The following is a 23,547-nucleotide window of genomic DNA, read 5'->3' on the forward strand; positions in this document are numbered from 1 at the left end:
GATTTGGCCAGACAAATCCCGTCACTAATGCCAGAAACAGGGCAGCTCCCCACCGAGTCCAATTATAGTCAATGGGCTCTGGCGGGATCAGGTAGTATCCGGCTATGCTGGATAACATGGCTGCCTGTAGGCTGTTCCTCTGCCGAAACAGCCGGCCAAACGTGTGAAGCTAGTCTTAGCAGCCACTAACCAGCCCCCAGTAGCCTTCTTATAGAGTACAACAGAGCAGGACAGGAATTTAGTTAATGTAAGAATAAACATGCTACACTGTGGCTTATACAATGGTATAGGCATAGAGTGGCACTCTGGTTGGTTCTCATTTGGGCAGTGTTGCTTCTAATGTGGGCATGACATTGGTTTTTATTGGGGACAAAAGTGGTCAATTTTATGACCTGAATAGTTGTCCCTGAAGAAAAAAAGTATGCAAATTAGCTCTCTTCAAGAGGAAGAAAACGGACTCTCTAGTGCCACCAACTGTTTCCATGTATGCACTGTTGTGGGCTTTCATTGTGCATTATAGCTAGCTTTTATGAAGGCACCATATTTCGATGCTGCATAGACATCACTGCAGCTAAAGTTATTGGAGCAGTGTAGCTGTCACTGTTATTGGAGAACTTTGGATTTCACTGTTATGGAGGCACTGAGGGATGTCACTATTATTGGGGCACTGTGGCTGTCACTGTATTTCAGCTACTGTAGATGATTCTACTCACTATCTGCAAGAGTAAAATGGATAGGCTTGCACAAACATATAGGACTTGTTTCTATTATATATATAGTTGAAGAGTATATTGAACTCAATCACAAATCTTGTTAGAGAAGTAGGAGGAACTTTGCTTAAGAAAATATTTTGCCTTTTTTTCCCCTTATGGCGAAAATGCACCTTATTAAATTTCAGAATGCACTTTAATACTTCTTTAAAGTACATTTTTATAACGATAGGTTATTCAAAGTATTGCGACTAACTTTCTTGAAGCCAATGTACAGGTCCTAATGTCTGAAATGAAAGCTACATAATTATTTGCAGAGTTGAACTTTGGCTAATCCCATAAAATGTTTAAGATCGCATTATAAAATATTGAGGACAAATTCCAATGTACTGCCATGACATTTGCTTTTCGTTAAAAGATCTTATATACAAATTGTTCTCTTTTTATAGTGTACAATAATAATGTATGATTAGCAACTTTAAGGTGATGGGCAAAAAAATATGTAAAAAAATATAAACACAAAAAAAAAAAAAATATGAACAGAATAATCTCACACCAAAAAGTGTAACATCAAAAGAATTCACTTGAAATTTAGTATGCCAAGAAAAAAAATTGTGCAGCAGTATTTATTGCCGCCTATGTACTTTTCCAAGTCGGGGATTTAAACCTGACCATAAAAAAGTGGCTCATGAGCAAAGCACATAAAAAGAACACTGACATTCAAGTGCTAAAATATTATTTATAAAAGTATAAATGATTCACACTTGAAGCTGTTCTCCATATGAGCCATTACTATAATGGCAGAATAACAAAAGGCAGACACATATTTAAAATAGAAGAGGATGAATATAAATACGGTATCATAACAGCTGCAAAATACTAAGACATATTGATAATAAATAAATATATACATATATATATATATATATACATTACTTTATTATAATCATATTCCCAGATAGCTTAGATTATTTATAATGGCTCATTTTCTCTAGGGGACAAGCATCAGGGGAAATAAAATGGATACTGTCCTATTAGCACACACAAAACACATCCTGATAACACAGCTAGATGAGTTACTCCAAAGCAGCGAGCTAAAGAGCTGTCTCAGTCCTCCTCACTACTCTTGCTGTCATGAATTATGATCTTACATACAGCTAACAAGATATCAGCTGAGTGTAGTAAGGCCAGTGACTACATGAATGTATGAGGTTCACATCTTCCAAATGTAAAACTCCCATCATAATATGTTGCAGGTTCCTCTAATGCTACTGAACAAGCTGTGACCAATCAAGGAATAGACTCCACAAGACACCTAAAGATGTCATTATGATATCTGGCAGCAAGATTTTCCTCAAACCATCCCTGAACAGTTTTTGCAGTGTGGCAAGGTGCATTAAGAGGTCACTGCCATTAGGAAATTTCACTCCAATGAAGGTGTGTATTTGGTTTGCAACAATGTTTAGGAAAGCAAAGCCCAGGTCCACATGATGTAAATGAAACCTTAATTTAACACTTTCTTCAATGGCCTAGTTCTGATGTTCATGTGTCTACTGTGGGGACTTTCAGAGGACAGCATTCATTTTTTCTGTAATATTTGGTGCAATAGCTCTTCTTTAGGAATGAACCAGATGGGATAACCTTTGCATTCCACATTAAATAGAGCCTTGACAGCCATGAACCTGGCGTAGGTTGACTGGTTGTTCTTCCTTGTGTTACTTTTAGAAGGTGCTAATCACTGTACAATGAGTACACCCTGTTTTGGAGATACAGTAGTGCTGGGCTTGGCATGCTGTGAGGAGGCCACCGCACTCACCCTTTTCAAACAATTGGTGGAAGTGATCTGATACCAATCTGATATTGATGACCTATCCTGAAGATACTGAACTTCCAGAAAGCCCTTAACTGCATCCCTTGGCTTTCTCAGTCAGACCATTCACTCTTAACACAGAGGGATGGGGTTAAGAAACTCAGTTAGAGCATAGCACATTACATTGATAAGTGCAATGCTCCTCTAAGGCAATCTTTATCTACTATCAAGAGAACAATAGAGCTGTCATTCTGTTATCCCAATTCTACAATCAATTATTATACTAATAGATAATAAGGACATGCACTAACATTTTCATTGACTCAAGGCTGATGAAAGAGCCTATACGAGAAATACTTTTGCAGTGGAGGCAGCAGGAGGTGGTAAGGGCCTGGATGGGCAGTTTGAAGGACAGTGTGGAATCAAATGTTACCCTAAGGCTAGTTTCACACTAGCGTTCGGCTGTCCGCTCGTGAGCTCCGTTTGAAGGGGCTCACGAGCGGACCCGAACGCTTCCATCCAGCCCTGATGCAGTCTGAATGGATGCGGATCCGCTCAGACTGCATCAGTCTGGCGGCGTTCAGCCTCCGCTCCGCTCAGCAGGCGGACACATGAACGCTGCTTGCAGCGTTCGGGTGTCCGCCTGGCCGTGCGGAGGCGTGCGGATCCGTCCAGACTTACAATGTAAGTCAATGGGGACGGATCCGTTTGAAGATGCCACAATATGGCTCAATCTTCAAACGGATCCGTCCCCCATTGACTTTCATTGTAAAAGTCTGGACGGATCTGCTCAGGCTAATTTCACACTTAGCTTTTTTTTGCCAATATAATGCAGACGGATCCGTTCTGAACGGAGCCACCGTCTGCATTAATATGATCGGATCCGTTCAGAACGGATCCGATCGAACGCTAGTGTGAAAGTAGCCTAAGCCAGATGGCTTTTGAAACTGAGGAAAGTGTGAAGCTATTAACTGTGCTTCTTAATATTTCCCACCTCTAAACAAAGAATATTGTGGGATACAAAGAAGTGGTCATAAGTGGGAAATATGCAAACCCTTTTTAGATTCTAGGTGCAGGTCACTGTTAAGTGATACAACTACAGTATATGAAACAGGAAGTCCTGTATTAGACTTTAACCTTGGGAATATTTGTGAAACATTATGGTGATGTTTGAGTTTTATTTGCTTTTCAAAAATAGATGATGCTAAAAAACACATTGAAATATAATCAGCATCTTCTATTCATTCAGTATGCTAAATGGAGAACATACCTCTTTTAGAACAAGCACACATTTCCCAGGACCCACCGATTGAGGTAGTTCTGCTATCCTGCCTTTATTTAAATATGGTCCTGAAAAGCAGCGATGATTGATGAACAGTTGAGGGCAGCAATATTTTCCATTGGTGGTCCCTAAACACAAACAACAGTATAAATACTTCTCAATTCCATTGCTAGTCTGGTTTACTTCAAAATTAAGCAGTTTCCTAGGCTTATGTAAAGCATTTTCACTGTATAACTACATAGTTACATAGCTTAAAAGGTTGAAAAACAAAACAGGTCCATCAAGTAAAATCTATAATTCTACTGTGTTGATCCAAAGAAAGGCAAAATCCCCATAAAGTGGTAGACTGTAGCCCCATATTAGCGGAAAATCCTTTCTGTCTTTATGGCAATCAAAATAAATCCCTGGGTCACTGTCCCATTGCATGTGATATTATTACTTTCACACACAGGCCCTTCTTGAACTTTTTAAATAAATCAACCATCGCAGCATCATGTGGCAGAGTGTTACATAATCTCACTGCTCTTACAGTAAAGAACCCCTGTCTGTGTTGATGTACAGGGGGGTTTCTTGTTATGGTTACAGGCCTAAGTATAAAACAATCATTATGAAGATCTCGGTAGGGTCTATTCCAACATATTTGTACATTGTACTTAGATGACTCTTTTTTCCAAACTGAACAAGTACAAGTTTGATAACCCATTCCCTAACCCAATTTAGTTAAGCTATGTCCTTCATATAGAAAAGTGCCTAAAACAGTACAAATATGACTTACATTTTTTACAATTTTCAAGATCCCTACTTGCTGCAAGTCGAAGGAAGCTTTCTTACATTTAGAAGCTGAATGTATTGTTAAAGGAAAGAGTTTTGATAAACTGTAAAAACATGCACACGTGTGTGAGCAGGATCAGGTCAGAATATGCCCCTGACTTTTCCTTCATTGACAGCACCATATATCTTGAAAAAAAGTGACGAATTTCTACGAAGTATAGTATAAAGGTGCATAACTTTCTATTATATGATAAAAGTTATTTTTTACATAAAACTTGAAAATATAAAAGACATTTGGCACCAACCCCTGTGTAAATCTAATACTTCAATAAGTATAATTTACAAATAGAGTATCTCTATAATGCAAAGACTAAAAGATAAGTATTCATTATTCATGTTTTCACAATAAGCGAACAATTTAATACTTTTTTCACATCAACAGTTTGCCCTGCACTGAATGGCACTGCCTCTGGAAATTACCCAGGAACAAATAAATTACTATCAAATAAATGAAGTGACAGATAAAGCATTCAGATGTAATATCATAATGAAATACAGCTTTCTGCGTGCTGCTGTGGTTGAAGAAATCAATACCTGTCAACATCAGAAAATAACTAAGCCTTGTAGACAGCACAGACATAATGTACCTGTTGAGTAGCTGTCACTCTGAGGGAACGGACAAGGATCATGAGGTATTTTCTCCACAGGCACTGAGGATGGCAACCTAGTAAACAACATATTTTGAGCATTATAATTTTTAATATTAGCAATACGAATAATTATTTGCTACACAGTTTTATAATAAGCCTTCATCCTGGAGCTGTACACCCCATGTGTGCATGAGCTCAATTGGTAATGTTGTATAGGATTAAAAGGATGCATACCCAATACTCATTAATTCAACCTTTCTCACACCTGGCCATTTTGATCCAGTTGTTCTACAATGCTACAAGCTGCCATATTAGATTACATCAACTGATGGACATATGTACAGTGATGGGAGAGTTCTACAGGAGAAAAGCGCTTTACAAATGTTTTGTTTTTGTTGTTGTTGACTCAGCAAGAAGCCCAATCCTCGGAAGGACAGCCATATGCATTACTATTTTCCTTGAAGTGTCCTCAATAGAGAGGGAAACCAAGGACCTCTTGTTTTTTTCATACCCACCATTGTTGCAGGTCTGACTATAGTCTGCAAGTCTGATATAGAGAGGATCTGTTACCTCTCCTCACATGCTTGTTTTAGGAAATACTTGTATTTTCCATGAAATAACAATTCTGGTGCATCTTTTCTTGGAACTCTATGTTGTGCCATACCTCTGTTATTCCTAGAGCATTCATTAATGAATTGACAGCTGGGTGTCTCCAGTTGGAGGTGTCCCCCCACATACAGTACGGCATTGATTGAATAGTCAGACGCTGCAGGACACAACCCCTACTGGTTATGTCCTGCTGTCAATTTATTCATACTTTCTAGCGGGAAACACAGAGGAATGGTACAATACTTAGGGGGGAATTTATCAAGAGTGGTATTACATATGCTAGTCCTTATCCAGTTTGCACTGGAATTTATCAAGAGGCATGGGTCTCTTAATAAATTAGTTGCATCTCCGGCTCTTCGTGCGCCATAAAGTCAAATCTACCGCAGCTATGAGCTGGCTTAGATTTAAGCTATAATTACAACAGTTTCTGGTGTAAATTACAGCTACTTTACTGGGCCAGTGCCGGGTTGGAAGGTAAAAGAAATGGGATGTAGCCTTTTAAGAGCCTAGAACCACAAACTGCCTGGTGTCTTAAGACTCCTTCCATCAAGCAGACCTCACCTTCGGTCATGTACGGCTTTATATCTGCTCTTACAAACTAGAGCAATACCGTCCGGATAACGTCCAGGGGCATATTTGGCTGTTCTGGAGCCTCAAGCAAAGGCCCAGGTAACAGAACTTGTAGATTCTATGCCACTGTCAAGGTATAAAGATGGAAGGTATTTTAGTCTCTGTGCCAATATTCTGCAGATGCATTAATGAAGTAATGGGTCTTACTTGAGTAAAGTCAATTTTAAGAAAATACTACAGAATTTAATTACAGTAATTGCAATCACAATGGCATAAAAGCTGTGCAGGTCGCCTCTGAGTAAAAAGCACACCAAAATACCTACTGTACAAAACTTCTATGTAATCGCAAGGACATAACACTAAATTCATGCAGTAATGATGCATTCAGTAAAACAGCTTTTATGGCTTGTCTGACACCAACACTATGACTGAATAAAAGGCATTATTGCCAGGAAATCGTCTCTGTGGAATTCATCCACTTTCAATTCAATTTTTTAGTTTTACAGCATCAATAAAAACTGCATTAAAATCAGCAACACAACACTAATTCCATCCTAAAAAGTTATATTTGCTTTTTAATGTTGCATGTAATGGACGGAAATCTGCTTTATGGGATTCCTTATGTTAATGTCAAGACTAATGAAAAAGGCACTAGAGATGTAAATGGTAATATACTATACATTGTCTGTTTTATAAATCGTCGTTCCTGGATATTGAAAGACTTGTTTACCGAAGTCGAATTTCACTTAATGAGGAGTAACACACACGTTTAAAGATGTTAATCTTCACTGTTGGAGATTTGATTTTGTTTGAAACTATCTAGAGAGCCCTCGGTGAACACGGAGTGAGGAACCTGCATCTTGGCAGTGCGAAAGCAGAAAAAGGCTCCATTAATCAACCCTAGAGCTCGTTTACTGACATTACACTTAGCTACAAGCATTTTACTGGCCATCATTTGCTCATACTGTCTTTATGTCTGAGGGTTGAAAAAGTTGTGGAATGACAAATTCTTCATCTCCATTCACAGGATGTAATCATTCACATTGGTCGCAATTCCTAAAGGGATTCACAATCTACTTTAACCATATAAATGAATCATAACCTAATTTATCTGAGTATGTTTTGGAGTACAATGATAACCCTGGGATGACCTACAATCTGATGTCACCATTGTCAGATTTGTAACAGTGGTCTAAGTTGTCCAAAGCAAAAAAAATGGGTTATAGAGACACCATTTAAAGGAACATTAAAGAGGTTGTCCCAAGATTTAAACTCTTCCTCTGTCTACAGAATAGGTAATAAGTATCTGATCAGTGATAGTCCAACCTCTGGGACCCACACCGATCATGAGTACATGAGTCTTATGTCCCCCAAAATAATGGAGTATCAATAGAGTATGCATGCTGCTGCCCTATTCATTACTGTGGGACTGATAGAGATAGCTGGTTCTCTTTGGTAGAGATGAATGGAGCAATAGTGTGAATGTTTAACCACTTCCCATCTGGGCCATTTGCCCCCTTCCTGACCAGGCCTAATTTTGCAAATCTGACATATCTCAATTTATGTGGTAATAACTTTGGAACGCCTTTACTTATTTAAGTCATTCAGAGATTGTTTTCTCGTGACACATTGTACTTCATGATAGTCATAATTTTGAGTCAATATTTTTACCTTTATTTATGAAAAATCCCCAAATTTAACAAAAATTAAAAAAAATTAGCAATTTTCTAAATTTCTCTGCTTAAAACAGAAAGTGATACCTCATAAAATATTTTTACTTAACATTCCCCATATGTCTACTTTATGTTGGCATCATTTTGGAAATGTCACTTAATTTTTTTAGGGCGTTAAAAGGCTTAGAAGTTTAGAAGCAATTCTTCAAATTTTTAAGAAAATTGCCAAAACCCACTTTTTAAGGACCAGTTTAGGTCGGAAGTCACTTTGTGGGGCCTACATAGTGGATACCCCCATAAATGACACCATTGTCGAAACTACACCCCTCAAGTTACTTAAAACCGATTTTACAAACTTTGTTAATCCTTTAGGCGTTCCACAAGAATTAAGGGAAAATGGAGATCAAATTTTAAAATTTCACTTTAATCCTATTTTTTCTTTAACACATCGATGGTTAACAGCCAAACAAAAACTCAATATTTATTACCCAGATTCTGTGGTTTACAGAAACACCCCACATGTGGTCATAAACTGCTGTATGGGCACACGGCAGGGGGCGCAGAAGAAAAGGAACTCCACATGGTTTTTAGATGTCATGTCCCATTTGAAGCCCCCCTGATGCACCCTTACAGTAGAAACTCCCAAGAAGTGACCCCATTTTGGAAACTAGAGGATAAGTTGACAGTTTTATTGGAACTATTTTTTGGTACATATGATTTTTTGATCATTCATTATTATAACACTTTATGGGGCAAAAATTGGTTGTTTTAGCACAGTTTTTATTTATTTATTTATTTTTACAGCGTTCACCTGAGGGGTTCGGTCAAGTGACATTTTTATAGAGCTGGTTGTTACAGACGCGGCGATACCTAATATGTATACTTTTTTCTTATTTATTTACGTTTTACACAATAATAGCATTTTTGAAACAAACAAATTATGTTTTAATGTGTCCATGTTCTGAGAGCTATAGTTTTTTAATTTTTTTAGAGATTTTCTTATTTAGGGGCTCTTTTTTGCGGGATGAGGTGACGGTTTTATTGGTACCGTTTTGTGGGACATACGCCTTTTTGATCACTTGGTGTTGCACTTTTTGTGATGTAAGGTGACCAAAATTGCTTTTTTTGACAGTTATTATTATTAATTTTTTTATGGTGTTTATCGGACTGGGTCGATCATGTTATATATTTTTTTTAACACTTTTTTTTTTATTTTACACTTTTCGTCCCCCATAAGGTCATACAAGACCTCTGGGGGACATTTACTTCACTTTTTTTTTTTTTCCACTGTTGATTTCTCCTGTAACTGGGGCTGACATAGTAGCCCCAGTTACAGGAGAAATGCACCCCCCAGAGAGGCTGTACAGCGCAATACAGCACTTTACAGCCTCAGTGCAGGGCTGATCGAGGTCTCTGAAAGATCTGCATACACAGCGCTCGGAGAGCGCTGTGTATGCAGCGATCCAGAAGGTAGGGACACCTGAGCACTGTCCCTGCCTTCTCTCTGGGTTGCCCTGCTGTCACTGACAGCGGGCAACCTGATCAGCAGCTGCACGATTAGCGTGCAGCTGCAGTTTCTGAATGGACGTTCTGGAACGTCCATTCAGAAATAGAGAACCACCTCCCGGAAGTTTATAGTCTATGGGCAGACGGGAGGTGGTTAACCACAGCCTTAGACCTTATTTACATGACCGTGTGAAGCCCGTGCCCGTATTGCAGACAGCATTTGCGGATCCGCAATACCTGGGCCCATCCCGTGGCCATTCCGCATCACGGATGTGGACCCATTCATTTCAATGAGTCCGCAAATCCGGAACAGAACCACGGAACGGAACACTACAGAAGCACTACGAAGTGCTTTCTGAGGTTCTGTTCCGTGCTTCCGCACCGCAAAAAAATAGACCTGTGCATCAGCCCATGTAAATGGCCGCCAAGTCAGTTACCACACGTTTTACTTGTGTAATGTTCATTGTGAAGGACCCCTCTGGTGTGATCCACCATTACTTTCTAAAGCCTTCTATGTCTATTTGGGATATTTGCTTTATATGAAGAATCGTACTTACTGTTTTTCTGGCTGAACAACGGCAATCTTTCTTTTCTTTTTCACTGCAAAACAAAATGAATATCAGATTTTAAAATACCACAATTCAAGATCCATACAATCCATCAAATCACTAACAATTCTACCTCAACCTGTTTGGAGTTAACACGACAACAAAATGACAGCACTCTACTTATTTGTACAGAAAATGTATTTATACAAATAATGAAAAGATTTCCATAGATTTTAAGCCAGTTTGCTTTGTGATATAGGTCATGGTTATCCCACTAGTGGTTTAGAAGCCTGTAGCAGCACTTCAAAGTTTGTCCTACAGTCATTATTTGCATTGCATATTATGTATTTCTTTGGTATATGAGTTGCACTTTTTTCTATTTGTTTTTACTTTATACACATTGCAATTTTGAAAATTATATATCAGCATAATGACTTCCAAGACTTTATTCACACATTTAGTAATTATCATGATAGTAGAAGTTAAAAAATAATTAATAAGTGCAAATAAATTGGAGGGCACTATATTATCTGGTGTTGCATGGAACTACACAAATGGTTATTATTAATATATGATAATTTATTATCAAAACACAAAGATAAAATTCAAAAACACACTTACATGAAATACAATAAAAAAAACTGAGATAAAAAGACAATAAAGAGTTAATAATCCAATGTAATATATGGGTTACAAGAACATGTATATAGTCCCTACTCAATTTTGGATGGTAGTCCAACCACTGATCATTCAGCAGAATCAGTCTAGCAAAAAACTGCAATATGTCAATACCCCCATATTACATTCATAATCGTGTCTATAACGCCATTCTTTTGAAGTGGAGCCTTAAATACACATCATATTATTAAATTGTCATCAAGAGACTCTCATATGTTTTCGGTTGCAACTTAAAGGGCTTCTGTCACCCCACTAAACCTTTTATTTATCTTTTTTGCTTACTTATAATCCCTACACTGCGATTTATGGCTACATGATCAAATTAATCATTTTGGTCCTGTAGATTTAGTTTAAAACAAGCTTTTAAAATATGCTAATTACCTTGCTACCAGCAAGTAGGGCGGCTACTTGCTGGTAGCAGCCGCATCCTCTGATCGTAAAGACGCCCCCTCCACATTGTGATTGACAGGGCCAGGGGAACAGGATCGTTCTCTGCTGGCCCTGCCTGTTTGCATTTAAAATCTTGCGCCTGCGCCGCGGCCGTACCTGTCTTCAATTGGCGCAGGCGCACTGAGAGGCGGCCGCTCGCTTGGCCGCTCTATCCTCAATGCGCCTGCGCCGATGACATCACATCTACACCCAGCGCAGGCGCATTGAGGATGGAGCGGCCGCCTCTCAGTGTGCCTTCGCCAATTGAAGACAGGTACGGCCGCGGCGCAGGCGCAAGATTTTAAATGCAAACAGGCAGGGCCAGCAGAGAACGATCCTGTTCCCCTGGCCCTGTCAATCACAATGTGGAGGGGGCGTCTTTACGATCGGAGGATGTGGCTGCTACCAGCAAGTAGCCGCCCTACTTGCTGGTAGCAAGGTAATTAGAATATTTTAAAAGCTTGTTTTAAACTAAATCTACAGGACCAAAATGATTAATTTGATCATGTAGCCATAAATCGCAGTGTAGGGATTATAAGCAAGCAAAAAAAAAAAAAAAAGGTTTAGTGCGGTGACAGAAGCCCTTTAATGTCCAGTACGGTTCATATAGATAATATAAGTCTTTCTTAAATAGATCATGTATTTTCAGCCTGGCTCATATACTTTCTTTAATTAAGAGGCTCCAATGTTACATTAATTATTGTATGTAATAAGGTAGTGGCTTGATGTCACTTATAATAACACACCAGTAAGTTCAGACCAGGGCAATTTACGTTGTTTCCTCTGCGGCTAAAATAATATGTTTATAACCAATTGTTGTTTATAGCCACTGTTTATGGAGCATAAAGTCTAATGTTCATTGGTTATATATTTGTATCAATGTAACAAATACCGCTCCTTATTGTGGCGTGATCCTGTGGTATCTGAACGTAGCCGAGTTTCAATGGCCTCTCTGTACAACTTGCTTGTCAGTGCGGCGTCCCACGTGCTCGGGAGCTGCCGCTTTGATCTCACCACGGAGCAGGCGGCGTGTATGCTTCATGGTGTTAATCACCGTGCCGCAGGAAGCTGACAGATGGATTAGTATAGTTTGCTCCTTATTAGCTGGAAAATTAGCTTAAAGGGACACTGACAGGGCCAATAAGCATATTGAGGTATATATATGGCAGTACAGGTCTTATAATGGGTATTACAATCATCTAAGTATCCCCCTGTCCACATTATACATACAGTAAACTTAAGTTTTATAACCTGCTCCAACGGTCTTCAATCTGCCCAAGGGGCGGCGTTTCACCTCTCTTGCGCCCAGCCAGCCTCCCCCAACTGCCGCTTTGAAGCGCTGCCCAGCTCATGAATATTCAGTTTGCTGGGCGGCTTCTGCGGTCCCCGCTCTGAAGCGCTGCGCTGAACAGTGCCCTGCGCATGCGCCGGATCTTGTGAAGTCGGGGACAGTAAGCGCCGCCCAGCGAAGTGAATATTGATGAGCCATGCCAATGATTTGACCCTTCTCAAACAGACTAACATCTTTTCCACAACCACGAGATGTATCTTTCAACATGGTTGTTTAAGAAATGAGAAGCAACTCATTGCACCAGTTGGGGTTAAATAATTTATTGCCAGCTGAAAGATAATCGCCCATGCAGTAATTATCCAATAGGAGGCTCATAACTCAATCTAGGTGGATTTTTTGGACAGGGAGTGTAAGTAATTCCATACTCTGTATAGATTCTTTACTAATTGCATGCTCAATATCATGAGATAACTTACTTTAAAAAGTGATTTTTTTGTTTTATTAGTTTTATTTTTGCAAGAAATATATTGCACTGCCATATGTATTGAAGGGTATGTACTACAGATTTTTATTATTTTCTTCCTTTTTATCTTTTGGATGTTAGGTCTATGAAGTGATGGAGGGGAGTCCTGTGAAGATGATGAAGGGGGTGAGGGCCTACCCAGGAGGGGAGATCGTGGTGCTGGTAAACATCTTAGAAAATGATTGCTTATAGGAGTTAGACCTCTTGGACATGAAAGTATTTTCTTTCCTTTTTTTTGCGGACCGTATACAAAACTATTCATTTCAATGGGCCCGCAAAAAAAAACCCGGAAGGTACTCAGTGTGCATTCGGTTTCTGTATGTCCGTATTTCCATTCCCGAAAAAAATAGAACATGTCCTATTATAGTCCGCATTATGGACAAGGATAGTACTGTTCTATTTGGGGCCAGCTGTTCAGTACCGCCAAATACGGAATGCACACAGACGTCATCCGTTTTTTTGCGGATTCGTTTTTTGTGGACTGCAAAATACATACGGTTGTGTGCAAGAGGCCTTAACTGAACATACATACAAATACACACTATATATACAATGTAAGAAGGTACAAGGAATCATCGTGGATGATAGGTACGTTTCACCGAGGTTCCTTACCTCGGTCGAGTAAGAGCCGGTTTTTATGTGTCAGCAGCAGTTGCTGTTTGACACCTTGGAACTTAGCATGGCTGTAATAGCTGATCCGGGACGGCTCTTACTGGGAGTAATCAAAGTGCTGGGTGGGTGACTAATCCCCACGTTCCAGGACGGGTTTTGCCAGGCATAAAACCAGCCAGCACTGCCAGGTGGAGAGGATTACCTTCGCCTGACAGTGGAGCTCAGGAGGTCTGTGTGCTGGGATCTGAGGCCTGTGCTGGGCTGGAGAGCGGAGACCCGTGTGTCAGAGGAACAGGCCATCTAAAGCCTGTAGAACTTTCTGAGGCAGAACTGCCACCAAGGTGACTTTTGCTATATTAACTTGCCATTGGGTGTAAAGTAACACCAACACTGCAAAAGTGACGTTTTGTTTTTGGCATCATGTGTGAATAAACACTGAAGTATGAATGACAAACTTGTATTTTGCCTCTATACTGCGCCCACTTATCCTAATTACCAGAGCGAATCCCCACAATTGGTGGAGGATGCGTGCATAAGCAGTGAGGCTGGCGTGAACGCTGAAATATTTTTTGGTTTGCATTTTTGGGCAAGATTGTATGTCATACATCAAACCAGCGGTATTACAACCCGTGTTCCATGACAAAATAGAGGCTGTTGTGAAGGCCCTCATGGAGGCTAATCTGCAGCAGCAAGAGACAAACCTGCAACAACGGGAGGCTAAAAAGCAGCTACAAGAGACCAACCAGTTGCTGCTACAACACGTGATGGCTTTGCAGACAGCAGGAGCAACTCCGAGTGCGCACAATGCCCAGAAGGCAGTCCGTGCGGCGATTCCTAAGATGACACCCGGAGACGACATCGAAACCTACCTGGCAATGTACGAGAAAGTGGCCACAAGGGAGAAGCTACCCCCGAGACCAGTGGGCCGAGGACGTTGCTCCGTTCCTCACATCCGATTTCCAGCGGGTGTATTTCAACTTGCCGGACGATCAAGCGGCCGACCACCAAAAAGTGAAGAGTGAGATTTTGGCAACACTGGGGGTGAATGTGTTGGTCCTGGCCCAGTGGGTACATCAGTGGTGGTTTAAGCCAGCTGAGCCAGCGAGACCCCAGTATTATGACTTACTCCACCTTTTGCAAAAGTGGCTACAGCCTGATGTGCTGAGTCCCACGGCTATTGGCTGACATATTCTGGAGGGCGTTACCACCCCCTCTCCAGCTCTGAATCGGCCAGGTGTCTCCTGGAAATGCCCTGGAAATGGTGGACCTGGTGGAACGCTATGAGGCCACTAAGAATCTTAAGGTGCGTTCTTTCCGGAGGGGGGTAGGTAAACTCCAGAACTCCCCAACCCAGGCCCAACAGTATGAGCCGGTAAAACCCACCTAGGCTCTAGACCACCCAGGCTCTAGACCACTTGTGCCAGGTGGAAGTGGGAGACACTCAAGCTGAGGCGCTGCTGGACTCAAGGAGCTTAGTGACCCTAATAAGGGCTACCGTAGTACGGTCTACTGAGTATACTGGCCGGAAAGTTGGAGTGATGTGCATTCACGGAAACTTAAAAGATTACCCCACAGCGCTGGTGACTCTAACCACTGTAGCCTGCAGGTGGACCCACGAAGTGGCAGTCACCACAAACTTGCACTACGAACTCATAATAGGGAGAGACTTTCTGGGTTTCCTGGCCCTATGCCGGTTGTGAGAGTGACTGGTACCCCTGAGACAGGAATGAGCCCAGGAGATTGGCCTTGTTCAGGAGGACGGCCAGAACCATGGGAACCTGAGGCTGAAGGGACAGCAGTAGGGGTGAACGCCACCTTGGTGGAAGAGGGGGATACAACCCTGTGTAGGGTAATGGTGGAAGACGTGGGCGAATTGCCACCGGGACCTGAGTTGGCAGACCTCAAAGTCTCCTGGGGAGAATTTCGGTACAGCCCAAAGCCAAGACCCAACCCTTTCCCGGGCTTAGGAGAATGTGGTAATAGTTGATAGGGTACCCCAACAACCTGGGGCCAAGTTAATGTTTTCCCATTTTGTGGTCAACTAGAATATGCTATGTCGGGTAAACCAGCTGCGGGGTGAACCCATTGAACAGTTGGTGGTGCCCCGGGCTTATCAAAAACTCGTGTTAGAGTTAGCCCACCAACATGTTCTCGGGGGTCATCTGGGACTGCAGAAGACACAGGACCGGATGCTACAACAGTTTTACTGGCCCAGTGTGTTTAGAGAGGTGGATGACTTTTGTAAGTCTTATCCAACCTGCCAAACAACTAGCCCCCACGACCTGTTCCGCAGTCCCTTAGTGCCGCTCCCGATTATCGAGACTCCATTTGAAATAATCACTATGGCTCTCGTAGGCCCAGTACCGAAGTCCGCTAGAGGGCACAAACATATCTTGGTAGTTCTAGACTACGCCACTCGGTACCCGAAGGCAGTGCTACTGAGACATACAGTGGGATGCGAAAGTTTGGGCAACCTTGTTAATCGTCATGATTTTCCTGTATAAATCGTTGGTTGTTACGATAAAAAATGTCAGTTAAATATATCATATAGGAGACATACACAGTGATATTTGAGAAGTGAAATGAAGTTTATTGGATTTACAGAAAGTGTGCTAAAATTGTTTAAAGAGAATTAGGCAGGTGCATACATTTGGGCACTGTTGTCATTTTATTGATTCCAAAACCTTTAGAACTAATTATTGGAACTCAAATTGGCTTGGTAAGCTCAGCGACCCCTGACCTACATACACAGGTGAATCCAATTATGAGAAAGAGTATTAAAGGGGGTCAATTGTAAGTTTCCCTCCTCTTTTAATTTTCTCTGAAGAGTAGCAACATAGGGGGTTTCAAAACAACTCTCAAATGACCTGAAGACAAAGATTGTTCACCATCATGGTTTAGGGGAAGGATACAGAAAGCTGTCTCAGAGATATCATCTGTCTGTTTCCACAGTTAGGCACATATTGAGGAAATGGAAGACCACAGGCTCAGTTCAAGTTAAGGCTCGAAGTGGCAGACCAAGAAAAATCTCGGATAGACAGAAGCAACGAATGGTGAGAATGGTCATAGTCAACCCACAGACCAGCACCAAAGACCTACAACAGCATCTTGCTGCAGATGGAGTCACTGTGCATCGTTTAACCATTCGGCGCACTTTACACAAGGAGATGCTGTATGCGAGAGTGATGCAGAGGAAGCCTTTTCTCCGCCACAGAACAAAAAGTGCAGCTTGAGGTGGGCTAAAGCACATTTGGACAAGCCAGCTTCATTTTGGAATAAGGTGCTGTGGACTGATGAAACTAAAATTGAGTTATTTGGCCATAACAAGGGGCGTTATGCATGGAGGAAAAAGAACACAGCATTCCAAGAAAAACACCTGCTACCTACAGTAAAATATGGTGGTGGTTCCATCATGCTGTGGGGCTGTGTGGCCAGTGCAGGGACTGGGAATCTTGTCAAAGTTGAGGGACGCATGGATTCCACTCAGTATCAGCAGATTCTGGAGACCAATGTCCAGGAATCAGTGACAAAGCTGAAGCTGTGCCGGGGCTGGATCTTTCAACAAGACAACGACCCTAAACACTGCTCAAAATCCACTAAGGCATTTATGCAGAGGAACAAGTACAACGTTCTGGAATGGCCATCTCAGTCCCCAGACCTGAATATAATTAAAAATCTGTGGCGTGACTTAAAGAGAGCTGTCCATGCTCAGAAGCCATCAAACCTGAATGAACTAAAGATGTTTTGTAAAGAGGAATGGTCCAAAATACCTTCAACCAGAATCCAGACTCTCATTGGAACCTACAGGAAGCGTTTAGAGGCTGTAATTTCTGCAAAAGGAGGATCTACTAAATATTTATTTCATTTCTTTTTTTGTGGTGCCCAAATTTATGCACCTGCCTAATTTTGTTTAAACAATTATAGCACACTTTCTGTAAATCCAATAAACTTCATTTCACTTCTCAAATATCACTGTGTGTGTCTCCTATATTATATATTTAACTGACATTTTTCATCGTAACAACCAATGATTTATGCAGGAAAATCACGAAAATTAACAAGGTTGCCCAAACTTTCGCATCCCACTATACATCAGCCAAACTAATAGCAAAGGAGTTAATGGAGATTTTCTCTAGAGTGGGGCTACCTACAGAGGTTCTGACAGACCAGGGGACCCCTTTTATGTCCAAGGTCATGCGGGAACTCTGTAAGTTGCAGAACATCAAGCAGATACAGACGTCTGTCTATCACCCGCAAACTGACGGCCTAGTAGAAAGGTTTAATAAAACTTTAAAAACCATGTTAAAACTAGTAGTGTCTAAGCATGGGAGGGACTGGGACCTCCTTCTTATGTTTGCAGTGCGAGAAGTGCTCCAGGCCTCTACTGGGTTCTCACCCTTCGAACTTCTATATGGCAGACATCCACGTGGTCTGTTGGACATAGCCAAAGAGGCATGGGAGCAACAACCCACACCATATAAATGTATTATTGAATATGTTACCCAGATGCAGGAACGTATGGAAACCGTGTTGCCACTAATTAAGGAACATATGGAGTCAGCTCAGCGAGCTCAAAGTCGGGTGTATAATCGGCAAGCTCGGGTCCGGATCTTTAACCCGGGACATTGGGTTTTGGTTCTGGTATCGACAGTGGACATTAAGTTACTGGCTAGGTGGCAGGGACCCTACGAGGTACTCGATAAGGTTGGAGAAGTAAACTACAAAGTACACCAGCCAGAGACAAACCTGGAACTTGGAAAGATAGGGAGACCAATACTGACGATAGTCCGCGGCTGAGTTTTCTAGTAGGAGAGGTTCCGGCCCCTCAGTCTGATGTAAGGGAAGCGGTTGCCACAGTGAAGATTGCTGACAGCCTCTCTTCTAAACAGACTCAGGAGGCCAGGGAGTTCGTCAGCAGGAACACGGATGTGTTCTCAGACCTCTCTGGACGCACTTCCATAATTCAGCATGACATTGTCACTGAGCTTTAGGCCAAAACCGGTTGAAACCATACCGGGTACCTGAGGCTCGGCGACAAGAAATCTTGGAGGAAGTGCAGCTAATGCTGCAACTAGACGTCATTGAGGAGTCCAAAAGTGAGTAGGCCACTCCGATAGCCGGACGGGTCGTTACAATTCTGTAATGATTTCCGGAAACTAAACTAAATCTTCAAGTTCGATGCTTACCCCATGCCCCGGGTAGATGAGCTGATTGAGAGGTTAGGACAAGCCAGGTATTTTTCTGTTTTGGACCTCACCAAAGGGTACTGGCCGGTACCCCAAACAGAGGATGCCAAAGAGAAAATGGCGTTCATCATACTGGAGGGGCTAAACCAGTATATGGTGTTACCCTTTTGTCTGCATGGCACCCCCGCCACTTTCCAAAGGCTAATAGACATTGTGCTGCGACCATATCGTCAGTACTCTTCGGCTTACCTGGACGATGTCATCCACAATACCGACTGGGAAAGTCACCTGCCCAAAGTGCAGTCTGTAGTAGACTCCCTTCGAAAAGCTGGACCAACCGCTAACCCAAAAAAATGCGCGATACGGTTAGAGGAAACTAAATACCTGGGGTATGTCATTGGGCGCATAGTGATCAAACCCCAAGTAAACAAAATAGAGGCGATAAGAAATTGGCCCCAACCTGTCACCACTAAACAAGTAAAGTCATTCCTAGGAATGATAGGCTATTACATGAGATTTATTCACCCCCTTTTCTACTGTAGCCGCACCATTGATAGGGTTATTGAAGGGACGCAAGTCAGTGATAGTTCACTGGAATGACTGGGCGGAAGAGGTTTTCTCCGCTTTGAAGTCGGCCCTGTGTGGGTCCCCGGTTTTGGTGACGCCCGACTTCAAGCGAGAATTCATAGTACAGATGGACGCCTCCGAAGAAGGCCTCGGTGCTGTACTGTCTCAGGGAGCCGCAAGCTCACCCCAGCCGAAACCAGGCACAGTATAATGGAGAGAGAGTGCCTGGCTATCAAGTGGGCACTTGAGTCTCTCCGCTATTATTTGTTGGGGAGAACATTCCGCCTGGTGACTGACCACTCCCCTCTCAAGTGGATGAGGCCAAAGAGAGAAATGCCCGAGTCACCAAGTGGTTCCTGTTCTTACAAAACGTTAAGTTCTCCGTAGAACACAGGGCAGGCAGGTTGCAGGGAAACGCGGATGCCTTGTCCCAAGTATACTGTATGGCATGTGTTCACCCCCTCAGGGTTGAACAAAGGGGGGAGGTATGTAATAAGGTACAAGGAATCATTGTGGATGATAGGTATGTGTCACCGAGGTTCCTGGCCTCGGTGGAGTAAGAGACGGTTTATATGTGTCAGCAGCACCTTGATACTTAGTAGGGCTATAATAGCTAACCCGGGACGGCTCTTACTAGGAGTAGTCAAAGTGATGGGTGGGTGACTACTCCCCATGTTCCAGGCCGGGTTTTGCCAGGCATAAAAACCAGCCAGCACTGCCAGGTGGAGGGGATTACCTCCATCTGACAGTGGAGCCCAGGAGGTCTGTGTGCTGTTATCTGAGGGCTGTGTTGGGATCTGCAGATTGAACCGGGCTGGAGGGCCCAGCCTAACGCCTGCCTGTGGACTTGACAAGGCAGAACTGGGTGTGAAGTAACACCCAGGAGAAAAGGTGACTGTTTTGTATATGAACATTTTATGTGTGTGAACGAAAACTTGCGTTTTTGTTTTGCTTTCACGTGTGAATAAATACAGATGTTTTGAACTAAGAACTTGTACTTTGCCTCTGTGCTCCACCCGCTAATCTTAAATACCAAAGCAAATCCCCACAGCCCGGGGGCATGGTCTGGCCATCATGGAGTGAGGACGCTCTCTGCTGCAGCTCCTCCACTATCCTGACCTTATCCTGGACATCCGCAGGATTTATTGCTCCAGAACAGCGGGGTGCAGGCTGTGGGACCGTCTACAATGGCCTGGCTCCTTTTGGGACCCTCATCCTCAGTATCGGCAATTGCGTTCCAGTGCGGCCTACTACATACCTGGTGCCTGTGCCGCCGGTCGCCATCTTGGAGCCCGACTCTACTCGGTGCGTGCGGGGTTCAGCCTGGGAGCTGACTGGTGAGACCCAATTCCTCCTGCTTTCTCCTCGCGGTCCTCCTGTGTCTCCGACCGGCAGCGCTCATCTGCAGTGTGCGCCTGCACAAACGCCACGGATAGAGGAGGCGTCATCACTTGGGCCTTCTTCTGTGGGGAGGCCGGCGCTTCTTCTTTGCGGCTCCCTGACCTGATGTCCTGCCGGCGTTGAGGCGGTGCGGCTGAGAGACAGTCTGCCCTGATATCTGGCCACCGGCAGGACTGGATCCGCTCTTGATGATCTCCTGTCTCTTCCCCTGGAGATCTACGTGTCTGGAGGCCTGGATTGTGGTGCGGCTCCTCTTCAGGTGCTTGTAGCGCCTCTCTACAAATTTGGCGTCTGCTGCAGCCATCTCATCCGCTGGGGTAAGAGTTACTAGCCCTCAGTGGTTTCCCCTGGACTATCTGTCTGCTCTGGTGGCCAGGTGCTGCTTCTTTATACATGGGCCGCAAAACAGTAGGTTCCGGTGGCCCAGTTTTCTCCAAATTGGTTGTCGACGCCATGAGTAAAACTGAAGATAAGGAGGTTGGTGACCCCTCTGATCCAGAAGGGGTAGATTTGAGTAAAATAATGTCAGCAATTACAAAATGCCAATCTGCGCTTACAGTCAAAATAGACCACCTGCAGTCTGACCTCACCTGTCTCAGGCATGACATTGATAAAATTCGTGACAGGACCACAGAAGTGGAGAGAAGACTGGGAGAGGTGGAGGATGTAGCCCACTCAGGGGGAAACCAGGTCAGAGCTCTACAGCAACAAGTAAAACTCCTGCAGGCGAAAGTTGATGATGCTGAAAACCGGAACAGGCGGAATAATATACGTATCATGGGCCTTCCTGAGAGGGCTGAGGGTGCATTGCCTGAAGTTTTTGCGGAACAGCTTATCAAAGAATGTTTGGATCCCATTAGCCTTTCCACTACCTTTGTTGTTGAGAGAGCGCACAGGATACCTACTAAACCCCTACCGCCTGGGGCACCTGCACGCCCATTTATACTAAAAGTCCTGAATTACCTGGACTGTGATACTATTCTGGCGGCAGCTCGGCAGATACAGGAGATTAAGTTTGGGAACTCAAAGATCTCATTTTATCCGGATTTCTCCTCGGAGGTTCAAAAGCAACGACGCCAGTTTACAGCTGTGAGGGCCCGCCTACGCGAGAAGGGCCTCCGTTATGCAATGTTGTACCCTGCACATCTTCGGGTTCAAGATGGAGAGACTGCTAGGTTCTTTTCCACTCCGGAGGAGGCTGCGGACTGGCTCGACAGGAGAGGCTGAGTCTATGTGGGTCCCCAGGTCACTGGACCTTTTCATATTCCACGGATGTGCATTATATCTGCACTGAACTTCTTCACTATCCCTGCATTGCTATGGCCAACATGTTAAAGTTGGGAACCGTTAACTGTTCCTGATCCCTTATTTGGCTGGAAAGCTATTAGTCTTAGTTCGGGTTACTGGGCTCAGATAGGTTGGGTGGTCTGGGCAGGGAGGGGGGAGTTTTCTACGAGACTTATTTCACCTGTTTCAGATTTGTTTTATATGTTAGTGTCAGGGGTCGAGTCCAGGGGGAACGCGTGGGAACGGCGTTCCTGCACTTTTTTCATGGCAGGAACGCCGTTCCCTTTCATCTGTGTGCGGCGGGGCAGGCAGTGTGCGGCGGCGGGGCAGGCACTGAGATGAGCGGTTCCATTGTGGAAGTGAAGCGCTCATCTCCATGGTGATCTGTTTCTGTTTATATCGCTGTCCTCAGGACAGAAGGGTAGTGTCTAAACTCCAGACACCAAACGGACCTTCTGACGTCACACTATCATGTGACATTTCTAGGTCACGTGGGTCGACAGCCAGCGCGCGCTTCAGAAGTTCTATTACAGCAGGAAGGTCAGGCATGGCTGCTCTGCGCACCAGCGTCTTTAGCACTGACAGGGGAGAGTGTCTGCCTGAGAGGGACATGTGAAGCCTGTGGAGGGGGCTGACAATTCTGTGAGGTGTGCCATGTGGGATTGTATGATGGGGGGACTATGGTGTGGGATTGTATGATGGGGGGGGGGACTATGGTGTGGGATTGTATGATGGGGGGGGACTATGGTGTGGGATTGTATGATGGGGGGACTATGGTGTGGGATTGTATGATGGGGTGGGGGGACTATGGTGTGGGATTGTATGATGGGGGGGACTATGGTGTGGGATTGTATGATGGGGGGGACTATGGTGTGGGATTGTATGATGGGGGGGACTATGGTGTGGGATTGTATGATGGGGGGGGACTATGGTGTGGGATTGTATGATGGGGGGACTATGGTGTGGGATTGTATGCGGGGGGGGCGCTGCTGTGTGGGATTGTATGCGGGGGGCGCTGCTGTGTGGAATTGTATGGGGGGGCGCTGCTGTGTGGGATTGTATGGGGGGGCGCTGCTGTGTGGGATTGTATGGGGGGGGCGCTGCTGTGTGGGATTGTATGCGGGGGGGGGGGGGGGGGGGTTGCATTGCATCTTGGGTGAGTTCCCACACTTTTTTTCCCAGGACTTGACCCCTGGTTAGTGTCTTGTCTTGTGGTGTGAGTGTGGGTGTGTCTGGCCTGGATGTCCTGGGATTTTTCTGACTTATATGGTCGGCTTTGTAACATGATGGCAACCTGTAAGTTTATCTCCTGGAACGTCAGGGGGCTTAATGACAAAGTGAAAAGATCTCTTGTATTTAATTACTTGAAGAAATTCTCCCCAGATGTGGTTTTACTGCAGGTGACCCACTTGAGAGGCCAAATGTGGCTGGCGTTGAAGCGTCC

General features: G+C 43.6%; 1 protein-coding gene across 11 annotated transcripts in view; it reads right to left on the reverse strand.

The window, feature by feature from the left end:
- SFMBT2 (Scm like with four mbt domains 2) overlaps positions 1-23,547 on the reverse strand; it is a 263,727-nt gene that overhangs the window by 31,437 nt on the left and 208,743 nt on the right. For all 11 annotated transcript variants that reach the window (XM_044280033.1, XM_044280032.1, XM_044280036.1 and 8 more), the window contains 3 exons: positions 10,139-10,181; positions 5,221-5,297; positions 3,791-3,930 (listed from right to left, as the gene is read on the reverse strand). In XM_044280033.1, coding sequence (XP_044135968.1) covers positions 3,791-3,930; positions 5,221-5,297; positions 10,139-10,181 — 260 coding nt within the window. The remainder of the gene's footprint in view (positions 1-3,790; positions 3,931-5,220; positions 5,298-10,138; positions 10,182-23,547) is intronic.

The sequence above is a fragment of the Bufo gargarizans genome, chromosome 2 (genome assembly GCF_014858855.1).
Source record: "Bufo gargarizans isolate SCDJY-AF-19 chromosome 2, ASM1485885v1, whole genome shotgun sequence".
In the NCBI taxonomy this organism is placed as follows: Eukaryota; Metazoa; Chordata; class Amphibia; order Anura; family Bufonidae; genus Bufo; species Bufo gargarizans.